The following is a 26117-nucleotide window of genomic DNA, read 5'->3' on the forward strand; positions in this document are numbered from 1 at the left end:
CCTCCTTCTGCACCGTAGGGATTCTATGTTGAACAGTTCGGGCTTCAATTTGAATTAGCAGGCGGATCCTACAGGGAACAGTCGGACCAGATTTGGCTGTGTTATTTCCCAGAGATACTGTCCAGGCTCAGGACGGAGAACAGCCATTTTGATATTGTATCAGAGAGGCACTGCAGTCCGCAAAACTTCACACGACGGAGGGGAAATGCAGGCTTTATTTTAAACCCCATCTCCACGTTAATGACTTACGGTAATTGGGAACCAATACTTACTGAGGCCTGCCAATTGTGCCGAGAGATTAGTGGAAGTCACGGGGGTGACAACAGCTGGAGAACTTGGTGTAAGATTTATTAAATTGTCTGGATCCTCTGAACCAGTGGGAACCTTAAGGTAGAAAGAGAGACAGAGATTGAAAATTAACTTGTTACAACTTCCTGACAGTCTAATGTGAAGCTAAGTCAAGAAGAAAAGTACAGACAAATTCATTCTAAAGCCAAGAGATCAAATATGTGGAAGCCTGAAAGGTGAGGAAGTCATATGGGAAGTCATCAAGTTGGGAAGGTGCACGAGTCGATTTTGTGCCTCATGGGCTGATGTTTCTGCATCTGACGCTCCCAAGTTGGCACAGTTTGTGCGGATTGATTGGAGAAGCTTGGAGGGGCGGCACGGTGGCAAAGGGTGCTCATTCCAAGGATCAGTGAGACTCAATGGGCCAAATGGCCTCCTTCTGCATTGTAAATTCTATGATCCTATGACTGAAATGTTGAGCATTATCGACCGTCGTTGGGGTGCCAAGTCACAGGGATCATACAGCACAGGAGAAGACCGTTCGGCCTACTTTCCCTGTGCTGGCTCTTTAAAAGATCGTTCCAATTATGCCCAACCCCCTGCCCTTTCCCACAGCCCTGTAAATTGTGTCCTTTTCAACTTTTTAATCTTTCTCCCTTTTCAAAATTAGTATTGAACCCGTTTCCACTACCCTCTCTGGCAGCAGTTTCCAGATCATTGCAACTCACTACATACAACAAACCCCTTCTGGGTCTCCTTTGTCGTCACATGTCCAGCACGCACGCACGCACACGCACGCACACGCACACACTTCATCAACCTTCAGTCTGAGATATTTGTCCGTGTCTGCAATTACTCTAACTAGATTAGTTGGCTTTACTCCAAGAGTTGAACCGTACTCACTCGAGTAGCAGCATTCTGTCCAGTTCTGAACCTCTCAAACCTGAATTACAAACATGAAAGACAGAATCAGTGAAAAGGGCACAAGATGCAAACCACCAGATAAATACTTCAAGGGGGAAAGTTTGCAGGGCTGAGGGGCAAGAGCAAAGGAGTTGGGAGGGAGAGGGTTAGGATCAACCGGATAGCTGTTGCAAAGGACCAGTACGCGCACAATCGGCGGAATTCTCCGTAACGGCCGGCGCCGTCGTGAAACCCGGGGTGTCGGAGGCCGCTCCTTGCCTCCTATTCCCGGGAACAGTCGGGAATGGCAGGTGGGTTGCCGCCGGCATGAACAGGTCGGGAATGACAGGCCGCTCGGCCCATCCTGGCCGGAGAATTGCGGGGTCGCCGGATTCTCCGAGCGTTTGGGGGGGGGGGGGGGGGGGGGGAATCGCGGAGGGTGCCAGAGCGGCCCTCCCGCGATTCTCCCACCCGGCCTGGGGAGCGGAGAATCGCGACCAATGAGTCGAATGGTCTATCGTATCATTTTATGAGAAGACACAGAGAATTTCCAGTCCTTAAAACGGTCAGTCAAATCGGAGGCAGATTTCAGAAGCACTATTAATTCTCAACCAGCCTAAAACCCTGATCAAATAGGTACTCAAGATCTTTGCAAAAGTAGACATACCGGGCATGTTGGAGATTAAAAATTGAGACAGTACTTTGGCAACGCGCTTAAAATATGGGCTGTGACAAGTGGGAGATCTAAAAATTGATTTCATTTTAATGGGAATTCTGTGACAAGGGAGCTGCGGTCACCAAACTCTGGCCTTGAATTAAGGATGTCTAAACCAGGTTTATGATGGGAATTACAGGCACAAACTCCCACTGCTTTGTACAGCTAATATAGATTCAAACAGAACAGAAGGCTCCGAGCCAAACAGTGAAGTGTAAAATGAGACCAATTTTCCTCCTTGATGGTAGGTTTATTCACAGGATGCAGCATTCCAGATCTCTGCCTCCTAACTCCCAGGGTCTCAGCAGTCCCTTTTCATATATGATCAAAGACGATCAATAACCACCACCTCTTTACCCTTAACTACATAACTGACATATAACCAGGCAGCCATTCAGCCCACTGTTCCCCAAGCCGGCTCTCTGAAGGAGCTAACCCATTAATCCCACACCCATGCTTCTTTGTCCCCTTCGAGTATTCCTCTTTGAAGGTTACCGCTGAACCTGCTTCCGCTACTCTCTCGGGTATCGCATTCCAGTTTGTAATTCACTGCAGGAAAAATAATTCCCCTCATTCTCTCCTGGTTCCTGTGACAATGTTTTAAATCTGTTTTGGTTACCAACCTTCCTGCCAGTTCCCCACCTAATCTATCAAGACCCCTCATCATTTTGAGCACTTCTATCCAATTTCTCCCCCCCCCCCCCCCACCTTGTATTTTTGATAGAGGAGGACAACCCCAGCTTCTTGACTTGCTTCACAAAACCAAAATCCCTCATCCCTTGTATAATTTACTAAATATCTATTGCACTCTGTCTCAGACCTTGGTATCCTTTCTTAAGTGTGGTGTCCAGAATTGGACACAGCTCAGCTGGGGCCTGCTATTTTGTTGGGATGAAGCTGTGCGATGTGATCAAGCCCCAATGGAACTCCAAATACTGGAGGTGCCATTTTCCAGATGCAGCAGACAGAGCCCTGGTCTGTCCCCCCTGGGTAAACATTCAAAGACTTGAAATGAAAAATGAAAAAATGAATGAAAATCGCTTATTGTCACGAGTAGGCTTCAATTAAGTTACTGTGAAAAGCCTCTAGTCGCCACATTCCGGCGCCTGTCCGGGGAGGCTGGTACGGGAATCGAACCGTGCTGCTGGCCTGCTTTAAAAGCCAGCGATTTAGCCCAGTGAGCTAAACCAGCCCTCTCTGGTGCCTTGACCAATGCCTTATCCAACAGCACTAAAACAGGTTAACTAGTCATTATCGCAATACTCCTCAAGGGACATTGACTGCTGCACAATAATTGGCGGCCACATTTCCTACAATGTGACAGTCATTTCAAAAATGGTGATTGGTTAAACAGTGCTTTGTAGACTCCCGCGGCTGTGCAAGGTATTGTATTTATGCGAATTCTTTTCATTGAAAAGGATCATGCAATGCACCTGAAAAAGTGCACTTGGTTACCTATCATATCGGAGAAATATGTTATTGAGGTTGTCATTGACGTGCAAGAGGTCCTCGGTCACCTGCTCATTGGTGACTCTCGAGATGAGCTCCAGGATTCTCTGCTGCATTGCTCGGCATGTTCTGTTCAGCTCCTGTTGTGAAAATGTGTAATTTATATATAACTGTTAAAGTGCTAAACAGCAGTAACCTTTACTGTAGGCACTGCAGGTAAAATGTGAATTATCTCAAAGTAGAAGTGTCAATATTAAACCAACTTTCTTTGTTGCAGTCAAATAAAATCAAAATAAGCGCACAATATAGTGGACAAGCTCGGGCCTGATCGTGGCCTTGCTTAATGCCACACCAGCTGGAGACCATTAATATGGCCACTTTTCTCCTTAATCTCAGGGTACACAGGCTAAATGTTCCCCCCTCATCACTGACATCAATAAAGTTGGCATGGGACACAAATTCCTCTATTACTCAGCTGGTCTCAATAAACTCGCTGCGTCAATAGGGAATACGCCAGATATTTCCATTTGAATACTGTTCAATTGTCACGAGGATGGACTTTGCATATTTATTGTTAACAGTTTCAAATTCTGTTCATCAAAAAAAGGGAGAACTTTGGGACTAGGAGTCCAAGCATTTTGGTTTGAGAACATGACGTTTTAATTGGTGCGTGGTGAAGATTAACCATCTGGTTAAGTCTTAGATGTGGATTACTAATACCCAAAAGATAGTTTAGGGTATTATGGTTTGAAGTATCAACGGTTAAACTTGTCAAGGGATACGAGTAAACTGAACTCAAGGGCAAGAAGAGTCAGAAAATGGAAGTGAATGGTGCCGATTCCATTGCTGGACAGAGGGTGGGGAACAGGCCAAAGGAGACAATGGCAACAGAGAGGAAAGGGACTAGCTTTTAACAGCAGAACAAATTCGGAGGATTATAGTTAAAGGGGATTTTCACAGTATCTTCATTGGAGTGTGAATGTAAGCTTATTTGTGACACTAATAAAGGTTATTATTTTTTATGAACTGCAGGGTTGGTCAGATGGAGCATGATGTTTTTCTCCCCAAGTCCAGTACAATCCGATATTGCAGAATGGAGCAAAGGCAGTTAAATGAGGTTGAGGTACAGACCCAGCGGAAGATAACTGAATGACAAAACAGGTTCAAGTGGTTGAATGGCCTCCTCCTCGTGCCCCTATTTAAAAACATTGCTTCACCTGCAGTAGTTCAAGGTCGGAGGATTCTTCTTGACCCGGGACCATCTCCGTCAGCATTTCAGACATCACCTTTACGTTACTATTAACAACGTCCAGTTCACTCCGCAGTTTAGCGACCTGCAAAACACATACTTAAAATTTTAACAAGTGGTTTCTGACTAGTGTAGCAACCAGTTGATTTATTGTCACATGTACCGAAGTACAGTGAAAAGTATTTTTCTGCGGCCGAGGGAACGTACACAATACTTACATAGTAGATAAAAGAATAATCAACAGAGTACATTAGCAAATGGTACACCGACAAACAGTGATTGGTTACAGTGCGGAACAAGGGCCAAACAAAGCAAATACATGAGCAAGAGCAGCATAGGGTGTTGTGAAGAGTGTTCATTCAGGGAACAGATCAGTCCGAGGGAGAGTCGTTGAGGAGTCTAGTAGCTGTGGGGAAGAAGCTGTTCCTATGTCTGGATGTGCGGTTCTTCAGATTTCTGTACCTTCTGCCTGATGGAAGGGTCTGGAAGAGGGCAAAGTCTGGGTGGGAGGGGTCTCTGACAATGCTGGCTGCCTTCCTGAGGCAGCGCGAGGTGTAGACAGAATCAATGGGAGGGTGGCGAGCTTGTGTGAGCCGGTGTTATTCGGACTGCCGCCAGCAGGTGGCGACGGAATGACAAACCATTTGGTTATCTAAATTATAAATGACTAATAGTTAAGTGAATACTTCAACCATTACTCAGCGGTTGTTAAGATTCATTCTGGCAGCTAGCGTTGCTCAATAGTTATGACTAAGCAGTAGAAAACGAGTTGTGTCTCTACACGGTTATATCTTACGACCCCCAATTAATGGCCCAACATTGAATGTTAAAATTTAAAATGACCGACTATTCTGCTTGACTGGGAGGAACAAGGCCTGGTCATCAAAACAAGTCACTCCTTTCAATTATCGAATCATAGATTTGTACGGTGCAGGAGGTTGCCGTTTGGCCTGCCATGCCTTTGCTGGTTTTTAGTGTGGGCTTTGTAATTGGATCCACTCACTCTGCAAACTTTCCCCACTCAAATATTTATCTAGTTCCCTTTTGCAAGTTACTATGGAATCTGCTTCCACTTCCTTTCAAACAGAGCATCAATATCATGATTCAGTGTCAAAGATTTTGTCTTCATGTCGCTCCTGTCACTGAAAACAGTCCTTATTTATTCAACCAAAACCCTTCCATCATTTTGAATCAAAACTTCCCCTAACCATCGATTTATTCTAGTTTCTCCACATAACGCGAAGTCTTTCAATTCTGGTCAATAATTAGGGGAAACATCTTCTTGTTGGGGTGGGGGGAGGGAAGGGTGAAAGATGGTTTCTATTGAACGGGCTTCGCCCCCATGACTGTGGTTTTCCCTTATGGGAAGGAATGAAATGGCGGCGAGGGATGCACGTTAAGCGGAAGAATCTCGGGCCAGCTGCTTAATGACCGCACTTCTGGTGCTGCCGTCGGGGGTGGAGGTTCAACTGATTTTTACCTGTTCGAGAGAGGGAGTGATTGCACCTTCTGTGGCCACTGCAGGGATGGGCTGCTCAGAGACCGGGAACATCGCTGGCTGCGCTGGGGCAGAATTCTGTGTGACTGCTGGGTCAACTTCGGGAATAGTCTGAAACATAAAACATGACCAAAATGAACATAGAACATAGAACAGTACAGCACAGAACAGGCCCTTCGGCCCTCGATGTTGTGCCGAGCAATGATCACCCTACTCAAACCCACGTATCCACCCGTAACCCAACAATCCCCCCATTAACCTTACACTACGGGCAATTTAGCATGGCCAATCCACCTAACCCGCACATCTTTGGACTGTGGGAGGAAACTGGAGCACCCGGAGGAAACCCACGCACACACGGGGAGGACGTGCAGACTCCACACAGACAGTGACCCAGCCGGGAATCGAACCTGGGACCCTGGAGCTGTGAAGCATTTATGCTAACCACCATGCTACCGTGCTGCCCGACATGTGTCCACAAAGTTTCCAGAATTAACGTCCAGGCTGAACAACAGGACAAAACGGATAGACACTGCAAATGGGATTTTCCGCACCCGTTCACAATCAAGGGGATTTGGCAATGAGGACGGGAAAATATCCGGAGAAGGCTAAAGCCAGTTTTTGCGTCCCCTCCCCCATCAGAGGCGGGTCGTGTTTTCCGCCATCCAAAACGGCGGGATCCACACTGTAATAAATTAGCATCTCATTACCGTACCTCCACATCACGAAATGCGCCACAGGCAGTGTGCTGTCAGAACGACGCCAAGCACAGCCGGTCTCAGAAGGCATGCACCTGATGAGCAGTACTTGGAGGTGAGCTTTGGGCTGAGCTCGGGGGTGGGGAAAGAAAGTTGCGCCAGGGTAATGCCAGTTTTATGCCGGGGAGGGGGTGTACTTGGGTGAAGAATGTTTCCTGGTGTGACTGCTGTGCACTGGGGGGGCCTTTAGAAATGGCATCCGGATCATCGAATCGCTGAGCGGATGGCAGGGTGGGCAAATCAGAGGGCGCCCACCCGCAGGAACCCCTGCCTGCCTTCCTTCTCTTTCAAGTCCCGCACTATATGGCGGTAAAAGCCGCCAGTGCCATCGGCAGCCACAACACCGCTTCCCCCGCCCAACGTCGGCCTTTGCCGATATCAGAGGAAACCTTGCCAGCCATTTTGAATAAATGTCCGATGTTGGAAAACTGCTCCCAAAGCTGTGCAGGTTATTTGTAGCAAAGTAAGTTCTTCTCACCCTGCACGGCAGAACACAAGTTCTTTAATGGCACAGCACGTTCACCCAGTTAATCACTACAAGCCAGAAAAGGTCCTGAGACAGTTAATCTGACCCAAGGTTTAGAGTCCAAGCAGCCTCTGCATTAGGAGTCGCTGGAGATAGTTCCACAGGATCTGGATCCCCAATAGTATTTCACCCAAGTAGCAGGTATCACAGCTGCCTCAAATATTGTCCACACCTGACATCTGTGGGAAATTCTCCCGAGATGGCCACTGGACAGCAACCAGGAGCAAGAATTCTGGGAGATTCTCATCTTTCTGTCGCTCAAAGTCGGAGGTCAATTGAAGCTCCACACTGAACTCAGTGGAAACCAGGTTTCAAATCGGCGTAGTTTGGTCCACTTTATCAGTGACCCATGTTATTAAGTTCTTGGTTTTGGCCTCTCTGACAAGTGGAAACATCTTCGCTACATCCACCCGATCAAATCCTTCTATAATTTCAAAGATCTCAGACGGCACTTCTCTTTTCTACAGAGAAAATCCAGCTTGATCAGTCACTTGATAGTTATAACTGTAATACCAAATTGGAGCCTTCCCAATCCAGATTGCTAGTGCTGATGCATTGAGAGTAGTCGAAGACTCAATCTGACACAAAAAGGGAAGCTTCATAACTCCAATTCAAAATCTCAACCCAAGTTCCTCACAAAATATCCTTCCTCAGCATCTGCACTGATGTCCCAAACTTAGTGGCTTCAACTCCCATCTCATACGATCTTCAATTGCAGTGCTCTCTTCTCCTTCCTTCAACTTTCCTGCCATACAAAACTCATTTCATGGCTACCCCGCAACCTCGTCATCTCATCTGTCCTCTGCATCATCCGAATCATACACAGGTCCCCTCCAACCACTTCCAACCCCACTTCCTTCTGCATGCATCCCTGTCATTAACACCTCCACTTTCAACCTTTGTCTCTCCCCATGTCACAATACTGCAGCTGCTCAGCTCAACCAGTCTCTCCCATGTGCCTTTGATGCCGTGAGCCCCAATACATCTCCCAACCGGTGTCATTTTGGACATTCCTTCTGGCCTGGCCCCCATCTTTGGTCACGGCGCAAAGGGACATGGATTAAAGTATCTGGTGAACAAGAGATATAACCATCCACCACCAGATCTGGCCAGACTACATCAAGCACTTTCCTCTGACGAGAACACTTTCTACTCCAAGGTTTACTTGAATAGTGTTCTCTTGGATAGCAAAGAAAATCTCCAGGACAGTTTCCCCCCTCCTCGTCCCCCGCCCATTCCCCGGCCAAGATCCATAAAACTTTCTCTTTTTTCTTCCAATTAAGGGGCAATTTAGCTTGGCCAATCCACCTACACTGCACATCTTTGGGTTGTGGGGTTGAGACCCACACAGACACGGGGAGAATGTGCAAACTCCACACGGGCAGTGACTCGGGGCCGGGATCAAACCCAGATCCTCACCGCCGTGAGGTAGCAATGCTAACCACTGCACACTCCAAAAAGATACGGAGCGCTTCACGAATTTGCGTGTCATTCTTCCGCAGGGGTCATGCTATTCTTCCCCGTATTGTTCCAATTTTAGCGTCTGTGCTGCCAAAGCGAGCACCTAAAAAACCCTCTGCCCTCACCTCCAACAAGTGCAATGTCCTTGGGAACGTCTCATCAATGAAAACTGAGATCTGTTCAGCTGCCTGCGTCAACATTTCCTAAACAAATCGTCCCCCAAGACACCTCCCTATCTTTGAACCCATACTATAATTTTCCTAACCTCTCCCTCATATCCTTCTCCAACCTATCTTATCCACAAAACCCATCTCCTGCTCTCTTGACCCCCATTTCAAGGAATCATCCAATTTCCCCATGTTGGCCCCCATATTAGCTAAGATTATCCCCCCAGGTTCTGCCGCCCTCCTTTTCAAAACCACTTTCATTACCTCTCTCCTCAAAGCACTCGCCCTTGGTCCCTCGTGTCCTCAGCAAATGACATCCCATCCAACACGCCTTTTCTCGACCCAGGCTTTGAATGTGTTACAATCTCCCAAATCTGCAACCAACCTATTTTGTATCTCCGCGTTTGAATCTCACCAATTAGATTTGCGCTGCTTCCACAGGTCTGAAAGAACTCCACACAGAGTCACAAAAGACATGATCCAATGTCTAAATCGCTGGCTAGTTTATATCAGCAAGGAGCTGTGTGAGAATTATGCTGCCGGATAATCCTCTAAGTCACTGTCAAACCAGCAAGGTTGAAAATGTAAAGACTTAACCATTTACTCAGCTGAATTAAAATCAACAGTAGCAGGGGCAGTGCAATACTAGGCCCCAATTCATACTTACTCTCTGAGGTGTGTGAATGGGAGACAGGGCATCAAGGTCGGTCATGGGGAACTCAAGCCCCTTCCTCCTTAGTTCTTCATACACAGTCACTACCCCAGTCAGGTCTGGAGTACTCCGGAAAGCATCAGCCCAAGCCTGCATCCAACATTAAAAACGTGGTGTTTTTATACGTTATATTCTATACATGTCTGTCCCCACGTTCCTCCCCCAAAAAGCACTTCCAACTCCAGAGTAAGAGTTTTAAAGACCCAGACGGAATCCCTCCCGGTCCGGCTTCACCCCCACATCCCAAGTTCGATGTCTAACCCCCCCCACTTACGTTGAAACTGGCCGTCTCCCTTTCAATAGTTCCTTTAACCATCTGCCTTATGCAGCTAGTACTGTTCAAAGGGGTGTGTACTCTCTCTCCCTCTGCCCTCCAGTTACTTTTAAAAACATTTTTAGGATACCCAATTAATTTTTTCCAATTAAGGGGCAATTTAGTGTGGCCAATTCACCTCGCCTGCACATCTTTGGGTTGTGGGGGCGAAACCCACGCAAACACGGGGAGAACGTGCAAACTCCACACCGACAGTGACCCAGAGCCGGGACCGAACCTGGGACATCGGCGCCATGAGGCGGCACGGCTAACCACTGTGCTGCCCCCTTGCACGAACAGCCAGGCACCTGGCCTCAATGAGGAATGTCGGGCAAGATGGGTGGCTTTGCAATTCCAATGATGGCAAGTCCCTCAGGAACGGCAATCTGCCGGTCATTGCCACTCTAAGGAAGTTACTGACCAACGTTTGTTACGTCCTTGATCTCCAGTTATGCTGTTTTTCAAAAAGTGATGTGGTAGAGAGGATAAATGCCTAATCTGTACTGTGAGCTAACCTTGGCCGGGTCAATACTGGGTGTGATGCAGCTGCCTTTCGGGAGAATAGGCTGTTGTGGAGCCATTTATCAATGAGAGCCAAAATTCATTTTTCTCTTTGTTAAACTGGTATGGCACAAGCGGAGATATTTGCCATGCTTTGGGATGGATGTGGGGTCTTGTCTGCAGGGCAGATTTAAGGATAAGAGACTTCAGTATTTGGAGATTGTTCTCCCGAGACCAGAAAGGTTTTTTTTATATAAATTTAGCATACGCAATTCATTTTTTCCAATTAAGGGGCAATTTAGCGTGGCCAATCCACCTACCCTGCACATCTTTGATGGGGGCGAAGCTCATGCAAGCACGGGGAGAATGTGCAAACTCCACACGGACAGTGACCCAGAGCCGGGATCGAACCTGGGACCTCGGCGCCGTGAGACCCTGATCAGAAAGGTTTAAGGGGAATTTATTAGATTTTCAAAATTGAGGTTTTAGAGTGTAGAAAGGGAAAAACACATTCATTGGCAGGAGGAAAAATAACCAGAGGGAACGGATTTCAAATAATTGACAGAGGACCCAGAGGAGATGGGTAATATTTCTTTCACGCAGAGTTAATGGATCGGAAATCATTCCATAGAATCCCTACAGTGCACAAGGAGGCCATTCGGCCCATTGGGTCTGCACTGACCCTCTGAAAGAGCACCCCACCTAGGCCCACTCCCCTTCCCTATCCCTGTAACCCAACCCAACCACATCTTTGGACTGGGGGAGGAAACCGGAGCACCCGGAGGAAACCCACGCAGACACGGGGAGAATGTCTGTGGAGTTTGCACAGTCACCCAAGGCCGGAATTGAATCCAGGTCCCCAAGCGCTGTGAGACAGCAGTGCTAACCACTAAACGCAGGGAGTGGAGTTCCAGGTTCTCTGCTGAAAATCCATCGCGCTGAGGTGTGCCACCACGCAGCACACTCTGAAAGGATGATTCCAGCAGACTCAGTAGCAGCTTTCAAAAGAGAATAGAGCAGGCAGTGGAATGGAACTAAGTGGATCATTCCTCCACACAACCAGCACAGATGTGATGCACTTAAAAAAAAACCACAATTTCTGCTTTACGATCCTCTTGAAGAGTCCGAGACATTACCGGGTCTTACAGACCATGAATTAGATACCTGGAGAGACAGTGGCATTTGTGGGCTGGGAATTATAGTCAGTGATGCTTCCTTGTCACCTTTTGAGCAGCTATTTCAATCATTTGACATCTCGAGGCATTCCTCTTTTTTTTTTAAAGTAACTGCAACTCAGACTTCATCCTGAGTAAAATAACTCAGCGTCTTAACGCCCCTATTTCCCCTAGGGGAAAAAAACCCTGATTTCTGCAGACAGTTTTTAAAAAAAATAATTTTCATTGAGATTTTCAAAAACATATCAAAAACAGAAAATAACAAGAAAACAATATTACCAACAACAAAAAGAAAAACACACTAACCCCCAAAACCAAACCTCCCTCCAGTAACTACAAAAAGAATAGATAAACACCCGGCATATTCAATAAACACAGGTACACATTTCTCCCCTCCCCCCGAAACAAACCCCCCGCCCCCCCACCCGGGTCGCTTCTGCTGCCGGACTATTTTCCTACCGTTCAGCCAGGAAGCCCAGGAAAGGCTGCCACCGCCTAAAGAACCCCTGTACTGATCCCCTCAGGGCAAATTTCACCTTCTTCAATTTGATGAACCCCGCCATATCATTGATCCAGGCCTCCACGCTTGGGGGCCTTCCATTGGAGCAAGATCCTCCGCTGGGCTACTAGGGACGCAAAGGCCAGAACACCGGCCTCTTTCGCCTCCTGCACTCCCGGCTCCACTGCAACCCCAAATATTGCGAGTCCCCAGCCTGGCTTGATCCTGGATTCTACCACCCTCGACACGGTGCTTGCTACCCCCTTCCAAAATTCCCCCAGCGCTGGGCGTTCCCAGAACATATGGGCGTGGTTCGCTGGGCTCCCCGAGCACCTAGCACACCTGTCTTCGCCCCCGAAAAACCTACTCATCCTCGTCCCAGTCATATGGGCCCTATGTAGCACCTTGAACTGTATGAGGCTGAGCCTCGCACAGGAAGAGGAGGAATTCACTCTTTCCAGGGCATCCGCCCACGTCCCCTCCTCAATCTCCTCACCCAGCTCCTCCTCCCATTTACCCTTCAGCTCCTCCACAGAGGCCTCATCCACTTCCTGCATGACGTGGTACACGTCCGAAATCCACCCCCCTCCAACGCACACCCCCGAGAGCACCCTGTCCCGTACCCCACATGGGGACAGCAGAGGGAACCCCTCCACCTGCTGCCTGGCAAACGCCCTAACCTGCCTATACCTAAACATGTTCCCCGGGGGGAGCCCAAACTTCCCCTCTAACTCACCCAGGCTCGCAAACCTCTCATCCACAAACAGGTTCCTCAACCTCCTAATACCTACCCTGTGCCAGCCCAGAAACCCGCCATCGATGCTCCCTGGAACAAACCGGTTGTTCCCCCGTATCGGGGACTCCATCGAGCTCCCCACCTCCCCCCTATGCCGTCTCCATTCCCCCCCAAATTTTGAGGGTAGGCGCCACCACCGGGCTAGTGGTATACCTCATTGGAGGGAGCGGCAACGGCGCCGTTACCAGCACCTCCAGGCTCGTGTCCATGCAGGACGCCATCTCCATCCTCTTCCATGCTGCCCCTGCCCCGTCCATTACCCACTTACGCACCATCGCTGCGTTGGCAGCCCAATAGTACACACAGAGGTTGGACAACGCCAGCCCCCCCTATTCCTGCCCCGCTCCAAAAACACCCTTCCCACCCTCGGGGTCCCATGCGCCCATACAAATCCCGTAATACTCCTGTTGACGCTCCTAAAAAAGGCCTTGGGGATAAGGATGGGGAGGCACTGGAACAGGAACAAAAACCTCGGGAGCATCGTCATCTTGACGGACTGCACCCTGCCCGCCAGCGGCAACATGTCCCATCTTTTGGACTCCTCCTCCATTTGCTCCACCAGCCTAGTGAGGTTAAGCTTGTGAAGGGCCCCCCAGCTCCTAGCCACCTGGACTCCCAGGTACCGAAAGCTACTCCCCGGCCTTTTTAGTGGGAGCCTACCAATCCCCTCCTCTTGATCCCCCGGGTGCACAACGAACAGCTTGCTCTTACCCAGGTTGAGCTTGTACCCAGAAAAGCCCCCAAATTCCCCAAGGATCTGCATCACCTCCGGCATTCCCCCCACTGGGTCCGCCACATATAGCAACAAGTCATCTGCGTATAATGACACTCGGTGCTCTTCCCCACCCTGCACCAGACCCCTCCAATTCCTCGACTCCCTCAACGCCATGGCCAGGGGCTCAATTGCCAACGCAAAGAGCAAGGGGGACAGGGGATACCCCTTCCTCGTCCCCCGGTACAACTGAAAGTACTCCGACCTCCTCCTATTCGTGGCTACGCTCGCCATCGGGGCCTCGTATAGCAGCCTCACCCAACTGACAAACCTCTCCCCGAACCCAAACCTTTCCAGCACCTCCCACAAGTACCCCCACTCAACCCTATCAAAGGCCTTCTGCGCGTCTAATCTATCTCCGCCTCCCCTTCTACCGCCGGCATCATTATAACATTCAAACGCCAACATATATTGGTGTTCAGCTGCCTTCCCTTCACAAGCCCTGTCTGGTCCTCATGAATGACCCCCGGCACACAGTCCTCTATCCTTGTGGCCAAGATCATCGCCAACAACTTGGCATCCACATTTAACAACGAGATTGGTCTATATGATCCACACTGTAGGGGGTCCTTGTCCCGTTTAGGGATCAAGGAAATCAGCGCCCGTGACAAAGCCCCCCCCTCCCTTGCCTCGTTAAAGGCCCTAACCGGCAGGGAGCCCAACAGGTCCGCATACATTCTGTGGATTCGGCCGGCACACGCACACACACACGCACACACACACATGGCTCGGACCGGTATAATTCCCCATAAAAGTCCCTGAAGACCCCATTAATGTCCACAACCCTTCGCACCACATTTCCTCCCCTATCCGTCACTCCACCAATCTCCCTGGCCGCGTCACGCTTACGGAGCTGATGCGCCAGCATCCTACTCGCCTTCTCCCCATATTCGTACACCGCTCCCTGTGCCTTCCTCCACTGAGCTTCCGCCTTTCTGGTGGTCAGCAAGTCGAACTTGGCCTGAAGGTTACGCCGCTCCCTCAGCAATCCCTCCTCCGGAGCCTCCGCGTATTTCCTGTCCACCCTCACCATCTCCCCCACCAACCTCTCCCTCTCTCTTTGCTCTCCCCTCTCCCTATAGGCTCGGATGGAAATCAACTCCCCTCTAACCACCGCCTTCAATGCTTCCCAAACGGTCCCCACCCGGACCTCCCCATTATCATTGGCCTCTAAGTACCTCTTGATACACCCCCGAACCCGCCCGCCCACCTTCTCATCCGCCAGCAGCCCCACCTCCAGGCGCCAGAGCGGGCGCTGGTCCCTCTCCTCCCCCAGCTCAAGGTCTACCCAGTGCGGGTCATGATCCGAAATGACTATGGCCGAATACTCGGCATCCTCCACCCTCGAAATCAGCCCCCTGCTCAGAACAAAAAAATCGATCCGGGAATAGGCTTTATGCACGTGGGAAAAAAATGAATACTCCCTGGCCCTCGGCCTCGCGAACCTCCACGGATCCACCCCTCCCATCTGGCCCATAAACCCCCTCAACACCTTAGCCGCCGCGGGCCTCCTGCCCGTCCTGGACATGGATCGATCCAATAGGGGATCCAGCACTGTATTAAAGTCCCCCCCAATATCAGGCCACCCGTCTCCAGATCCGGAATCCGGCCCAACATGCGCCGCATAAAACCCGCATCGTCCCAATTTGGGGCATAGACATTCACCAGCACCACCCGCTCCCCTTGCAACTTGCCGCTCACCATCACATACGTCCCTCCACTGTCAGCCACCACCTTTGATGCCTCAAACGACACCCTTTGTCCCACCAGAATCGCCACCCCCCGATTTTTTGCATCCAGCCCCAAATGAAACACTTGGCCTATCCAGCCCTTCCTCAGTCTAACCTGGCCCGCCACCTTCAGGTGCATCTCCTGGAGCATAGCCTCATCCGCCTTCAGCCCCTTCAGGTGCGTAAACACCTGGGCCCGTTTGACCGGCCCATTCAGTCCCCTCACATTCAAAGTTATCAGCCGGATCAGAGGGCTCCCTTCCCCCCTCCCCTGCCGACTATCCATAACCCGTCCCCTGCCCGCCCCAGGCCAGCGCCCCCTGCTCGGCCCTTTCCCCACGGCGGCAAACCCCCACCCCGGCCCCCCCTGCAGACTCCAGCTCCTTCCTGGCCATTTCAGCAGCAACCCGGTACCCCCTCCCCCCCCCTCCCCCATCCACCCCCCCAATCACCCCGCCCCCCCCCCCAACCAACCCCCCTCCCCCCATCCACCCCCCCCATCATCCACCCCCCCATCCTCCCACCGCCCCCCATCCATCCCCCCCCCCATCCCCCCCATCCATCACCCCCACCACCCCCCCAGGCTAGGACCCCTCCCAGCCGCGTTACTCCCTCCGTAGCACTCCCGTGAGCCAGCTAACTTCTGCTGACCCCGGCGACTCCCGCCACACCTCCGACCCTCCCCCAAACGTGGGACTACTCCTCCTCCCCCAGACCCATCAGCAGACCCTCCTCCTCTCCCTCCCGCGCGGGGAAAAAAGCCCGCGCTTCTCAGCTCCACCTCCATCCACCCTCAGCGCAGGAAACAGAAGAAAAGCCTGCGCTTCCCCTCTGCCCGACCCCGCCCACGCAAAAAAGACAGCACCCTACCCGCCCAAGAACCAACACAAAACCAGCATAAACCAGCATAAAACAACATGAAACAGAGACCCTTCCCATCAAAAGTTAACACAGTTATTTACAAACCCCCGACCCTCAGTCTCGGTCCAACTTCTCGGCCTGCACAAAGGCCCACGCCTCCTCCGGGGACTCAAAATAAAAGTGCCGGTCCTTGTAGGTGACCCACAGACGTGCCAGCTGTAACATGCCAAACTTCACACTCTTTCTGTGGAGCACCGCCTTCGTCCGGTTGTACCCGGCCCTCCGCTTAGCCACCTCCGCACTCCAGTCCCGGTAGATCCGCACTACCGTGTTCTCCCACTTGCTGCTCTGCTCCTTCTTGGCCCACCTAAGCACGCACTCTCAGTCAGCGAACCTGAGGCCCCCAGGTCTGACCCCTCCAGCTCCTCAGTGAGGCCCAGGATCCGCAAATTTTTTCACCTCGACCAGTTCTCCATCTCCTCGAACCGCTCCTGCCACTTCTTATGGAACGCCTCGTGCATCTCCACCTTTACCGCGAGAAACGCAGCCTCATCCTCTCTTTCGGAGGCTTGTTGTCAGAGCTCCCGGATCTCCACGCCCTGGGCTGCCTGCGTCGCCAGCAGCTTGTCTGCATTCACCTTCAGCAAGTCTAGCAGCTCCACTTTTAGCTCCCACTTTTCAGTCTCCTGCTGCACCTGTGCCCACTGCCTCTATTCCTCGAGGCCTCCGCCAGCCGCCATCTTGATTATCTTCCCCCGCTTTTTCTTAGGCGCTGCCACCGCTATTTTGCTGGCCCCACTCCTGGTCCAGACCATAGACCACTGGGGATCCGCTGCAGACACCTTCCCACGTCGGGAACCGTCGATCAAGTATCGCTGGGGGCCCTTAAAAGAGCCCAAAAGTCCATTCCTGGCGGGAGCTGCCGAACGTGCGGCTTAGCTCCCCATAGCCGCAACCGGAAGTCCTCGATTTCTGCAGACAGTTAATTAGCAAGTGTTATGATATCTTGTGCTTTAGATCCCGTGTTAGTACATTGGGTACTTTGCAGTCTTGGGAAAAAGACTTGGCAACTAATATTGACGAGGAGACACTGGATAGTATGTGGGATTATGGCAGTAAGATTTTGGTGTGTAACAGAATGAGGGAGACTCCGTTCAAGATACTGCACCGTTGGCACATCACGTCTCGTTTGAAACACAGGTTGGATCCTGCGACATCCCTGGGGTAACTAAAGTGCCTGGTAGTCGAGGGTAATAATATACACTGCGTATGGACCTGTGTTAAGATTCAACCCTATTAGTTTGGTGTAGTTAAGGAACTCGAGAGGATATTTGGCAGAGCCTTAGAATTTGATCCTTTGTTCCCAATTCTAGGTCTTCCAGATTGAAGAATTACTGACATTAATGAAAAAAGGTTGTATAACATCCTAACCGTTGCAACCCGTAAAAATATCCTCTGCTCCTGGATCAGGGACAAGTGTCCCTCAACTCAAAGCTGGCATAAATTGAACATGGGAGTGTATTGCTATGGAATTCCTGCAAATGTGATCCGTTCTAAGTCTCTGTAAAGTGAGAGATGCTGATCTCAGATTTATCGGCTCCGCCTTGTCTGACCTACTCTTGCAAAGTTTCCCATGAAATTTCCCATGAGCCACATGGTTACGTCTTGATCCCGCTCTACATAAAAACGTGTGCGGCCTGTGATATTATCCTATTGTATTTTCTGAATGATCCGGTATTAAAACTGGAGGCACTTGTTCTTAAAGTTTGTTGTTGTGAAATTATCCTGTCTTGCTTGTTCCTACATTTTCAGTAATGCTCGTTCTGTACTGTACCAGCTGTGCTCACAATTTTTTACTGCGTTATTTGTAAAAGAAATGATAAAACTCTTAATAAAAATATATATTCAAAAGCTTTTCCCAATGGCACTGCTGTGAAGTGCCTGTGGACATGAGAAATAAGGGGAGTAGGTCCTTTGGCCCTTCAACCCTGCTCTGCCCGACAGCAAGATCATGGTTCATCTGATTGTGGCCTCCACTCGATTTTCCTGCATTGTCCCCTCCCCCGACTCCCTTAACCCCCAATTCCCCCCAACTCCATTACAGACCAAGAGTCTGGTCAACTCAGTCTTGAATATATTCAATGACTCAAATTCTGTTGCTCTCTGGAATTGAGAATACCAATGATTCATGACCCTCAGGAGAACTTCTTCCTCATTTTAAACAGGAGACTCGTATTTCGAAACTGTGCCCCGTAGTTTTAGAATCCCCCACAGGAGAAACATCCTCTCAGCATCTACCCTATCAAGATCCCTCCGCATATCTTGCAATAACATCACCTTTCATTCTTCTAATATGTAATTTAGATAGACCCAACCCTGCTCAACCTTTCCACATAAGACAATCCCTTAATCCCCGGAATGTCAGCCTTTACTGCAAGGGGGATGGAATATAAAAGTAGAGAAGTCTTGCTGCACTGTACAAGGCATTGGTGAGTCCAAACCCAGTGTACTATGTACAGCTTTGTTCCCAGTTAAGAGGGTTACATGTGAATTATCATAGAATTTACAGTGCAGAAGGAGGCCATTCGGCCCATCGAGTCTGCACCGGCTCTTGGAAAGAGCACCCTACCCAAGGTCAACACCTCCACCCTATCCCCATAACCCAGTAACCCCACCCAACACTAAGGGCAATTTTGGACACTAAGGGCAATTTATCATGTCCAATCCACCTAACCTGCACATCTTTGGACTGTGGGAGGAAACCGGAGCACCCAGAGGAAACCCACGCAGACACGGGGAGAACGTGCAGACTCTGCACAGACAGTGACCCAAGCCAGAATCGAACCTGGGACCCTGGAGCTGTGAAGCAATTGTGCTATCCACAATGCTACCGTGCTGCCCGTAATTAGAGGCAATCCAGAGACTGTTTCCTAGGTTGATTCCCGGGATTAATAATATTCAAACCCGAGTCAGACGGATTTTTGATCTACAGGGGAGTCCAGGATTATGGCGGACAGGCAGGAAAGGACAAAGACAAATACAGCACAGGAAAAGGCCCTTCGGCCCTCCAAGCCTGCGCTAATCATGATGCCTGTCTGAAATAAAACCTTCTACACTTCAAGGGTCCCTATACCTCTAATCCCATCCTATTCATATATTTGTCAAGATGTCTCTTAAACGTCTCTATCGTATCTGCTTTCACCACCTCCTCCGGCAGCGAGTTCCAGGCATCCACTACCCATTAAAAAAAAACTTGCCTCGTCCATCTCCTCTAAACTTTGCCCCTCGCACCTTAAACCTATATCCCCTAATAATTTACTCTTCCACCCTGGGAATAAGCTTCTAACTATCCACTCTGTCCATGCCCATTGTAATTTTACAGACTGGTGGCCCTTCAACCTTCGTTGCTACAGTGAATACAATCAAGGTGTATCCAACCTCTCCTTATAGTCAATACCCTCAAGACCAGGCAACATCCTGGTAAACCTCTTCCATACTCTCTCCAAAGCCTCTGCATCCTTCTGGTAGTGTGACAACCAGAACTGTACGCAATAAAGTGGAGTTGAGGCCAATATCAAACCAGCCATGATCTTATTGAAAGGCAAAGCAGGTTCAAGGGGCTGAATGGCTTACTCCAGCTCCTATTTCTGATGATCACTGCCGGTTGTTCAGATATCACAGACACCCGTGCCACTTACCTGAATCAAGCTTAGTACTTTATCCTGCACTACACTGGGCGGATTGTTCTTGGGCAGAATGGTTTTTACCAATACATCCTCCACAAATTCCCGACTGGCTACCATGATATGGAATCGATGGCCACAGTTCTTCACACAAGTTTCTAGAACCTTGATTGGATAAAAAAGTTAGACAAATTCAAACGGAGAATAGATTGATCCATTAAGCATGAATTTTAATAATAATGATCTTTATTAGTGTCACAAGTAGGCTTACATTAACACTGCAATGAAGTTACTGTAAAAATCCCCTAGTCGCCACATTCCGGCGCCTGTTCGGGTACACAGAGGGAGAATTCTGAATGTCCAATTCACCTAACAAGCACGTCTTTCGGGACTTGTGGGAGGAAACCGGAGCACCCGGAGGAAACCCACGCAGACACGGGGAGAACGTGCAGACTCCGCACAGACAGCGACCCAAGCCGGGAATAGAACCCAGGTCCCTGGTGCAGCAGTGCTAACCACTGTGCTACCGTGCTGCCAAGCATCCTCTTATTCTAATTTTAACTTACTGTGGCTTACAGTTGTGACTTGATTGCACAAATACACATAGGGAAAGAGGAAGGAAGAAGTTTCACTTACATGATGTTCTTGGGATCTTCAGAATGCCCGCCCAAAAGAAAAGTTTAACAATCACTAAATTGTGGCCAGGTGACTGGGAGACACACTGCCCTTTGTAAACAGTTAAGTTGGTCACAGCCAGTCACTCATCCAGCCCACTTGACTACAACATAAGGCAGCCGAGATCGATAACTGTCCAGTCTGCTCCCATTATTTTAACACCCACAAACAAATCTCCTCAAGCCTATATGCTTTTTTTTTTTAATTTAGAATACCCAATTCATTTTTTCCAATTAAGGGCAGTTTAGTGTGGCCAATTACCTACCCTACACATCTTTTGGGCGTGGGACTGAAAAACACGGGGAGAATGTGCAAACTCCACATGGACAGTGACCCAGAATCGAACCTGGGACCTCGGTGCCGTGAGGCAGCAGTGCTAACCGCCCCCGATATGCTTTTCCAAAGTAAAACTAGCCCAGCTGTCCATCAATCTTGGTAGCACGTTTAGCACTGTTGCTTCACAGCACCAGGGTCCCGGGTTCCATAGATAGCATCCTATCGGGCTGCATCACAGCCTGGGTATGGCAACTGCTCGGCCCAAGACCACAAGAAACATCAGAGAGTAGTGAACACAGCCCAGCCCACGACACAAACCTACCTCCCATCCATTGACTCCGTCTACACCTCCCGCTGCCTGGGGAAAGCAGGAAGCATAATCAAAGCCCCCTCCCACCCGGCTTACTCACTCTTCCAACTTCTTCCATCAGGCAGGAGATACAAAAGTCTGAGAACACGCAGGAACAGAGTCAAAAACAGCTTCTTCCCCACAGTTACCAGACTCCTAAATGACCCTCTTGTGGACTGACCTGATTAACACTACACCCCTGTATGCTTCACCCAATGCCAGTGCTTATGTAGTTACATTGTGTATCTTGTGTTGCCCTATTATGTATTTCTTTTATTTTATTTTCATGTACTTAATGATCTGTTGAGCTGCTCGCAGAAAAATACTTTTCACTGTACCTCAGTACACACGTGACAATAAACAAAATCCAATTCCGTCTTGGGTCACTGTCTGAGCGGAGTCTGCACGTTCTCTCGGTCTCTGCGTGGGTTTCCTCCGGGTGCCCCGGTTTCCTCCCACAAGTCCCGAAAGACATGCCGTTAGGTGAATTGGACATTCTGAATTCTCCCTCAGTGTACCCAAACAGGCGCCGGAATTCATAGTACCTTCATTGCAATGTTAATGCAAGCCTACTTGTGACACCATGATGATGATGAATCTGCTCCTGTATCAGAACCCTCTCACCAAACTCTCCCACCTCCTTATTTTGCCCTCAAACATTTCTTCCTTCAGCCCATTGTGTCTTCCGCCTCGTGGGCTCCTCTCTGATGGAATTCCCTCACCAGCTCCTTCAACTGCTTTAACACCCTCCCCAAAACCTACCTGTTTTTCATAGATTTTACAGTGCAGAAGGAGGCCATTCGGCCCATCGAGTCTGCACCGGCTCTTGGAAAGAGCACCCTACCCAAGGTCAACACCTCCACCCCATCCCCATAACCCAGTAACCCCACCCAACACTAAGGGCAATTTATCATGGCCAATCCACCTAACCTGCACATCTTTGGACTGTGGGAGGAAACCGGAGCACCCGGAGGAAACCCACGCACGCACGGGGAGGATGTGTAGACTCCGCACAGAGAGTGACCCAAGCCGGAATCGAACCTGGGACCCTGGAGCTGTGAAGCGATTGTGCTATCCACAATTCTACCATGCTGCCCACACTTACTAATATTTTCTTTCTCAGCTCAGCGTCCAATCTTCCCATGTACCACTGCAATCTGCGCAAATTCAAAAAGTACGCTTCTCATTGCTACACGGGAGACAGGTCCAAGGTGGACCTAAATCTAACAGGGTAGACCTGCCTTGCAAATTATAAACTGCTCGATACTGCTTTGATCGCTACACATTTTATTCGTTGAAGTTATTCAAGTTGACAAGATATTTTTAAAAAGACAACGGCAGTCATTTCATGCTGTTCGTTTGTGGCACTTTAATGTCGAGAGCATTTGTAATGGGAAACTTTGTTTTGCAAGCACCAGTTATGTGCTCAGTCGCTATCAGTAGTTGCTCAACAGGTGATGACTCACGAGTACCTTCCAATACACAAACCCCTTCACCAAACAACATTTGAACTTGTGACTGCTATCAGGGCGGCAGTGATTACAGCAATTAGGCATTGGGGAATAGACCAACTGAGGTACATGTACTATCTTAACATTAGAACACAGTGCGTCACATGGTATAACAATTCCCAACATCACGGGACACTATCGTGCATGTAAGCAGCTAGACCAGGGGTGGGCAAACTTTTCCGTGCAAGGGCCACATTCAGAAATTCACAATTTTAAAGGGCCGCATAGTATATTAAGTAAAATAATTACTTCACCCGGTTATGATTCTGGGCGCCTCATATAGGACATAGAACAGTACAGCACAGAACAGGCCCTTCGGCCCTCGACGTTGTGCCGAGCAATGATCACCCTACTCAAGTCAACGTATCCACCCTATACCAGTAAGTAACCCAACAGCCCCCCCCCCCATTAATCTTTAAAAAAAATTAAAAATTAAAAAAAAAAAAAAATTTTTTTTTTTAATGACTTGGTGGGCCGTATAAAGACCTTTGGCGGGCCGCATGCGACCCGCGGGCCGTAGTTTGCCCACCCCTGAGCTAGACTGTAGACCCACTTGCAGTATCACAAAGATGTGGCACAACACAAGTCAATGGCGGGTAATTTGCTTGCAAAAGTAGGTTCCACTGCAACATTTTTGCCACAAAAGAGACCTTCACTTCTAAAATGAAACACAGGACTAACCGTCAGGCAGAGCATCACCTCCCGAAAATTTTTGTTTCCCGAAAGTCTCTTTCTCAGGGCCCTGATCGCATCCTTTGGTCTGAGAAACAAAGCAGAAATCCCTTTAGAAAAATTAGGCAAAAAGGCTCAACAGTCTACAAGGCAAAATTGGCAGCAGATAGTTAATTTATTGTTGAACATCCTAAAAACACATCCTCAAATGATTCAAAGAAGTTATCCGAAGATTAACTGGCCTCTCAGAGCCCCTGAATGTCTCACGTTTGATCCTCAGTGTTATGCAGGCAGATGGACACTGAATTTCAAACAATACCTACACCATGGAAGGAATACTGACTGGAATTGTCTGCCTGCGCGTTTCCTGGCAGCGAGGGGCGGCTTCAATTCCACTGCCAGCACACAGCGTGTCGCCTCCTTGCCCCAGGAAACATGCGGCTGGGAAACCAGAGGATTCCGCCCACTGAATTAAAAATATCAATCTGTAATTTAATACAAGTGAAAGGATCACCTTATTCCCCTCACCCCTGCCCCATATAAACAAAATATCAGAACAGGAAGAGTGTGTGTTTTCCAGTGAGGAAGGGAGCCACCCTGGGCAGGCTTCTCTTTCGTCTTGCCAGATCAAGCTTCAGGTATTTGGGTGTCCAAGTGGCCAGGGACAGGGCACAGCTCCATAAACTGGCACCAGTCTGGTGAGTTGGGTCAAGTTGGAGCTATAAAGGTGGGATAACTTGCCTTTGTCCTTGGCGGGCAGGGTCCAGTCCATCAAAATTAATATTCTTCCACGGTTTCTGCTCCTTTTCCAATGTTACTCCCTAAATTCATTTTTGGGAGGCTAAACAGGCTGATAACCCCTTTTATTTGGGCAGGCATAGGACAGTTTTGTAGGACAGTTTTACAGAGGGAGAGAGAGTCTGGGAGCCTTACACTGCCGAATTTGCCTTTTTCTTTATTGTGCAGTGACCCAGAGGCCACTTGGGTACAGGTAGAAACAAGGTCATGTAAGGCAGGCATTGTCAAACTCGGGGGCGTGACCCGCGGGTGGGTTGCGGGCGGGTGTGGTGAGGATCGCGGAGCCGCCCGTCGTGGCGCTCCCGACAGCGCAAATCTGCACGCAACTGCCACAGCAGCCGGCTGTTAAAAACGCCGACTGCAAGCGGCCTTCAAAATGGCCGCGAAAATGAAAAATGCGGCTGGACTGCGCATGCGGGCCGGATCATCAGCGCTCATGCGCAAAACTATGCATATGCGCGCCGACGATCGGGCACGCATGCGCAGTCCGGCCGCCTTTTTTTTTAAACGGTCGCAGGTTTTTGTTTTACAAGTTCAGGGAGGTTTTATTTATATTATTCATTTAATCTTTATTTTTTTCATTTATTTTATTCATTTTTTTTTTACAAGTTCGGGGGGGGGGGGGGGGTTAATTTGATAAAATTTTACCGGAAACAAATGCAGAACTTTGGACAGATGGAGACTCCATACTTTCCGACACGGGAAGGCTTCACCTTCGTCCAACAGGTTCCATTGGAGGAGCGTGTACGAGGGCCAAAGGGACCCAAAACCATTTCCTCCATTTTTGTCAGCAGCAAACAAGGCAAGAGTAAATGGTGGGTCCCGAAGGGCGGCCGGCGTGGGTCCCGAAGGGCGGCCGGCGTGGGTCCCGAAGGTCGGCCGGGTTGGGTCCCGAAGGGCCACCCGGTTGGGTCCCGAAGGTCGGCCGGGTTGGGTCCCGAAGGTCGGCCGGGTTGGGTCCCGAAGGTCGGCCGGGTTGGGTCCCGAAGGTCGGCCGGGTTGGGTCCCGAAGGTCGGCCGGGTTGGGTCCCGAAGGTCGGCCGGGTTGGGTCGGGAAGGGCGGCCGGGTTGGGTCGGGAAGGGCGGCCGGGTTGGGTCGGGAAGGGCGGCCGGGGTGGGTCCCGAAGGGCGGCCGGGTTGGGTCCCGAAGGGCGGCCGGGTTGGGTCCCGAAGGGCGGCCGGGTTGGGACCCGAAGGGCGGCCGGGTTGGGACCCGAAGGGCGGCCGGGTTGGGTCCCGAAGGGCGGCCGGGTTGGGTCCCGAAGGGCGGCCGGGTTAGGTCCCGAAGGGCGGCCGGGTTGGGTCCCGAAGGTCGGCCGGGTTGGGTCGGGAAGGTCGGCCGGGTTGGGTCGGGAAGGTCGGCCGGGTTGGGTACCGAAGGTCGGCCGGGTTGGGTCCCGAAGGTCGGCCGGGTTGGGTCCCGAAGGTCGGCCGGGTTGGGTCCCGAAGGTCGGCCGGGTTGGGTCCCGAAGGTCGGCCGGGTTGGGTCCCGAAGGTCGGCCGGGTTGGGTCCCGAAGGTCGGCCGGGTTGGGTCCCAAAGGTCGGCCGGGTTGGGTCCCAAAGGTCGGCCGGGTTGGGTCCCGAAGGTCGGCCGGGTTGGGTCCCGAAGGTCGGCCGGGTTGGGTCCCGAAGGTCGGCCGGGTTGGGTCCCGAAGGTCGGCCGGGTTGGGTCCCGAAGGTCGGCCGGGTTGGGTCCCGAAGGGCGGCCGGGTTGGGTCCCGAAGGGCGGCCGGGTTGGGACCCGAAGGGCGGCCGGGTTGGGTCCCGAAGGGCGGCCGG

General features: G+C 50.3%; 1 protein-coding gene and 1 non-coding gene across 5 annotated transcripts in view; both read right to left on the reverse strand.

Annotated features, from left to right (window-relative positions):
• Positions 1 to 26117, reverse strand: part of tom1 (target of myb1 membrane trafficking protein) — a 115098-nt gene that overhangs the window by 37770 nt on the left and 51211 nt on the right. For 3 of the 4 annotated variants that reach the window (XM_038783386.1, XM_038783385.1, XM_038783384.1), the window contains exons 3-10: positions 23549 to 23627; positions 20072 to 20221; positions 9682 to 9816; positions 6085 to 6213; positions 4573 to 4689; positions 3362 to 3495; positions 1192 to 1231; positions 273 to 384 (exon numbers count right to left, since the gene is read on the reverse strand). In XM_038783386.1, coding sequence (XP_038639314.1) covers positions 273 to 384; positions 1192 to 1231; positions 3362 to 3495; positions 4573 to 4689; positions 6085 to 6213; positions 9682 to 9816; positions 20072 to 20221; positions 23549 to 23627 — 896 coding nt within the window. The remainder of the gene's footprint in view (positions 1 to 272; positions 385 to 1191; positions 1232 to 3361; positions 3496 to 4572; positions 4690 to 6084; positions 6214 to 9681; positions 9817 to 20071; positions 20222 to 23548; positions 23628 to 26117) is intronic. The other variant, XM_038783387.1, reaches the window with a different exon arrangement.
• On the reverse strand, positions 8844 to 8950 carry LOC119956657. Its single transcript, XR_005458664.1, has one exon. It is a non-coding gene; the product is annotated as a U6 spliceosomal RNA (small nuclear RNA).

Source organism: Scyliorhinus canicula, chromosome 23, assembly GCF_902713615.1.
Source record: "Scyliorhinus canicula chromosome 23, sScyCan1.1, whole genome shotgun sequence".
In the NCBI taxonomy this organism is placed as follows: Eukaryota; Metazoa; Chordata; class Chondrichthyes; order Carcharhiniformes; family Scyliorhinidae; genus Scyliorhinus; species Scyliorhinus canicula.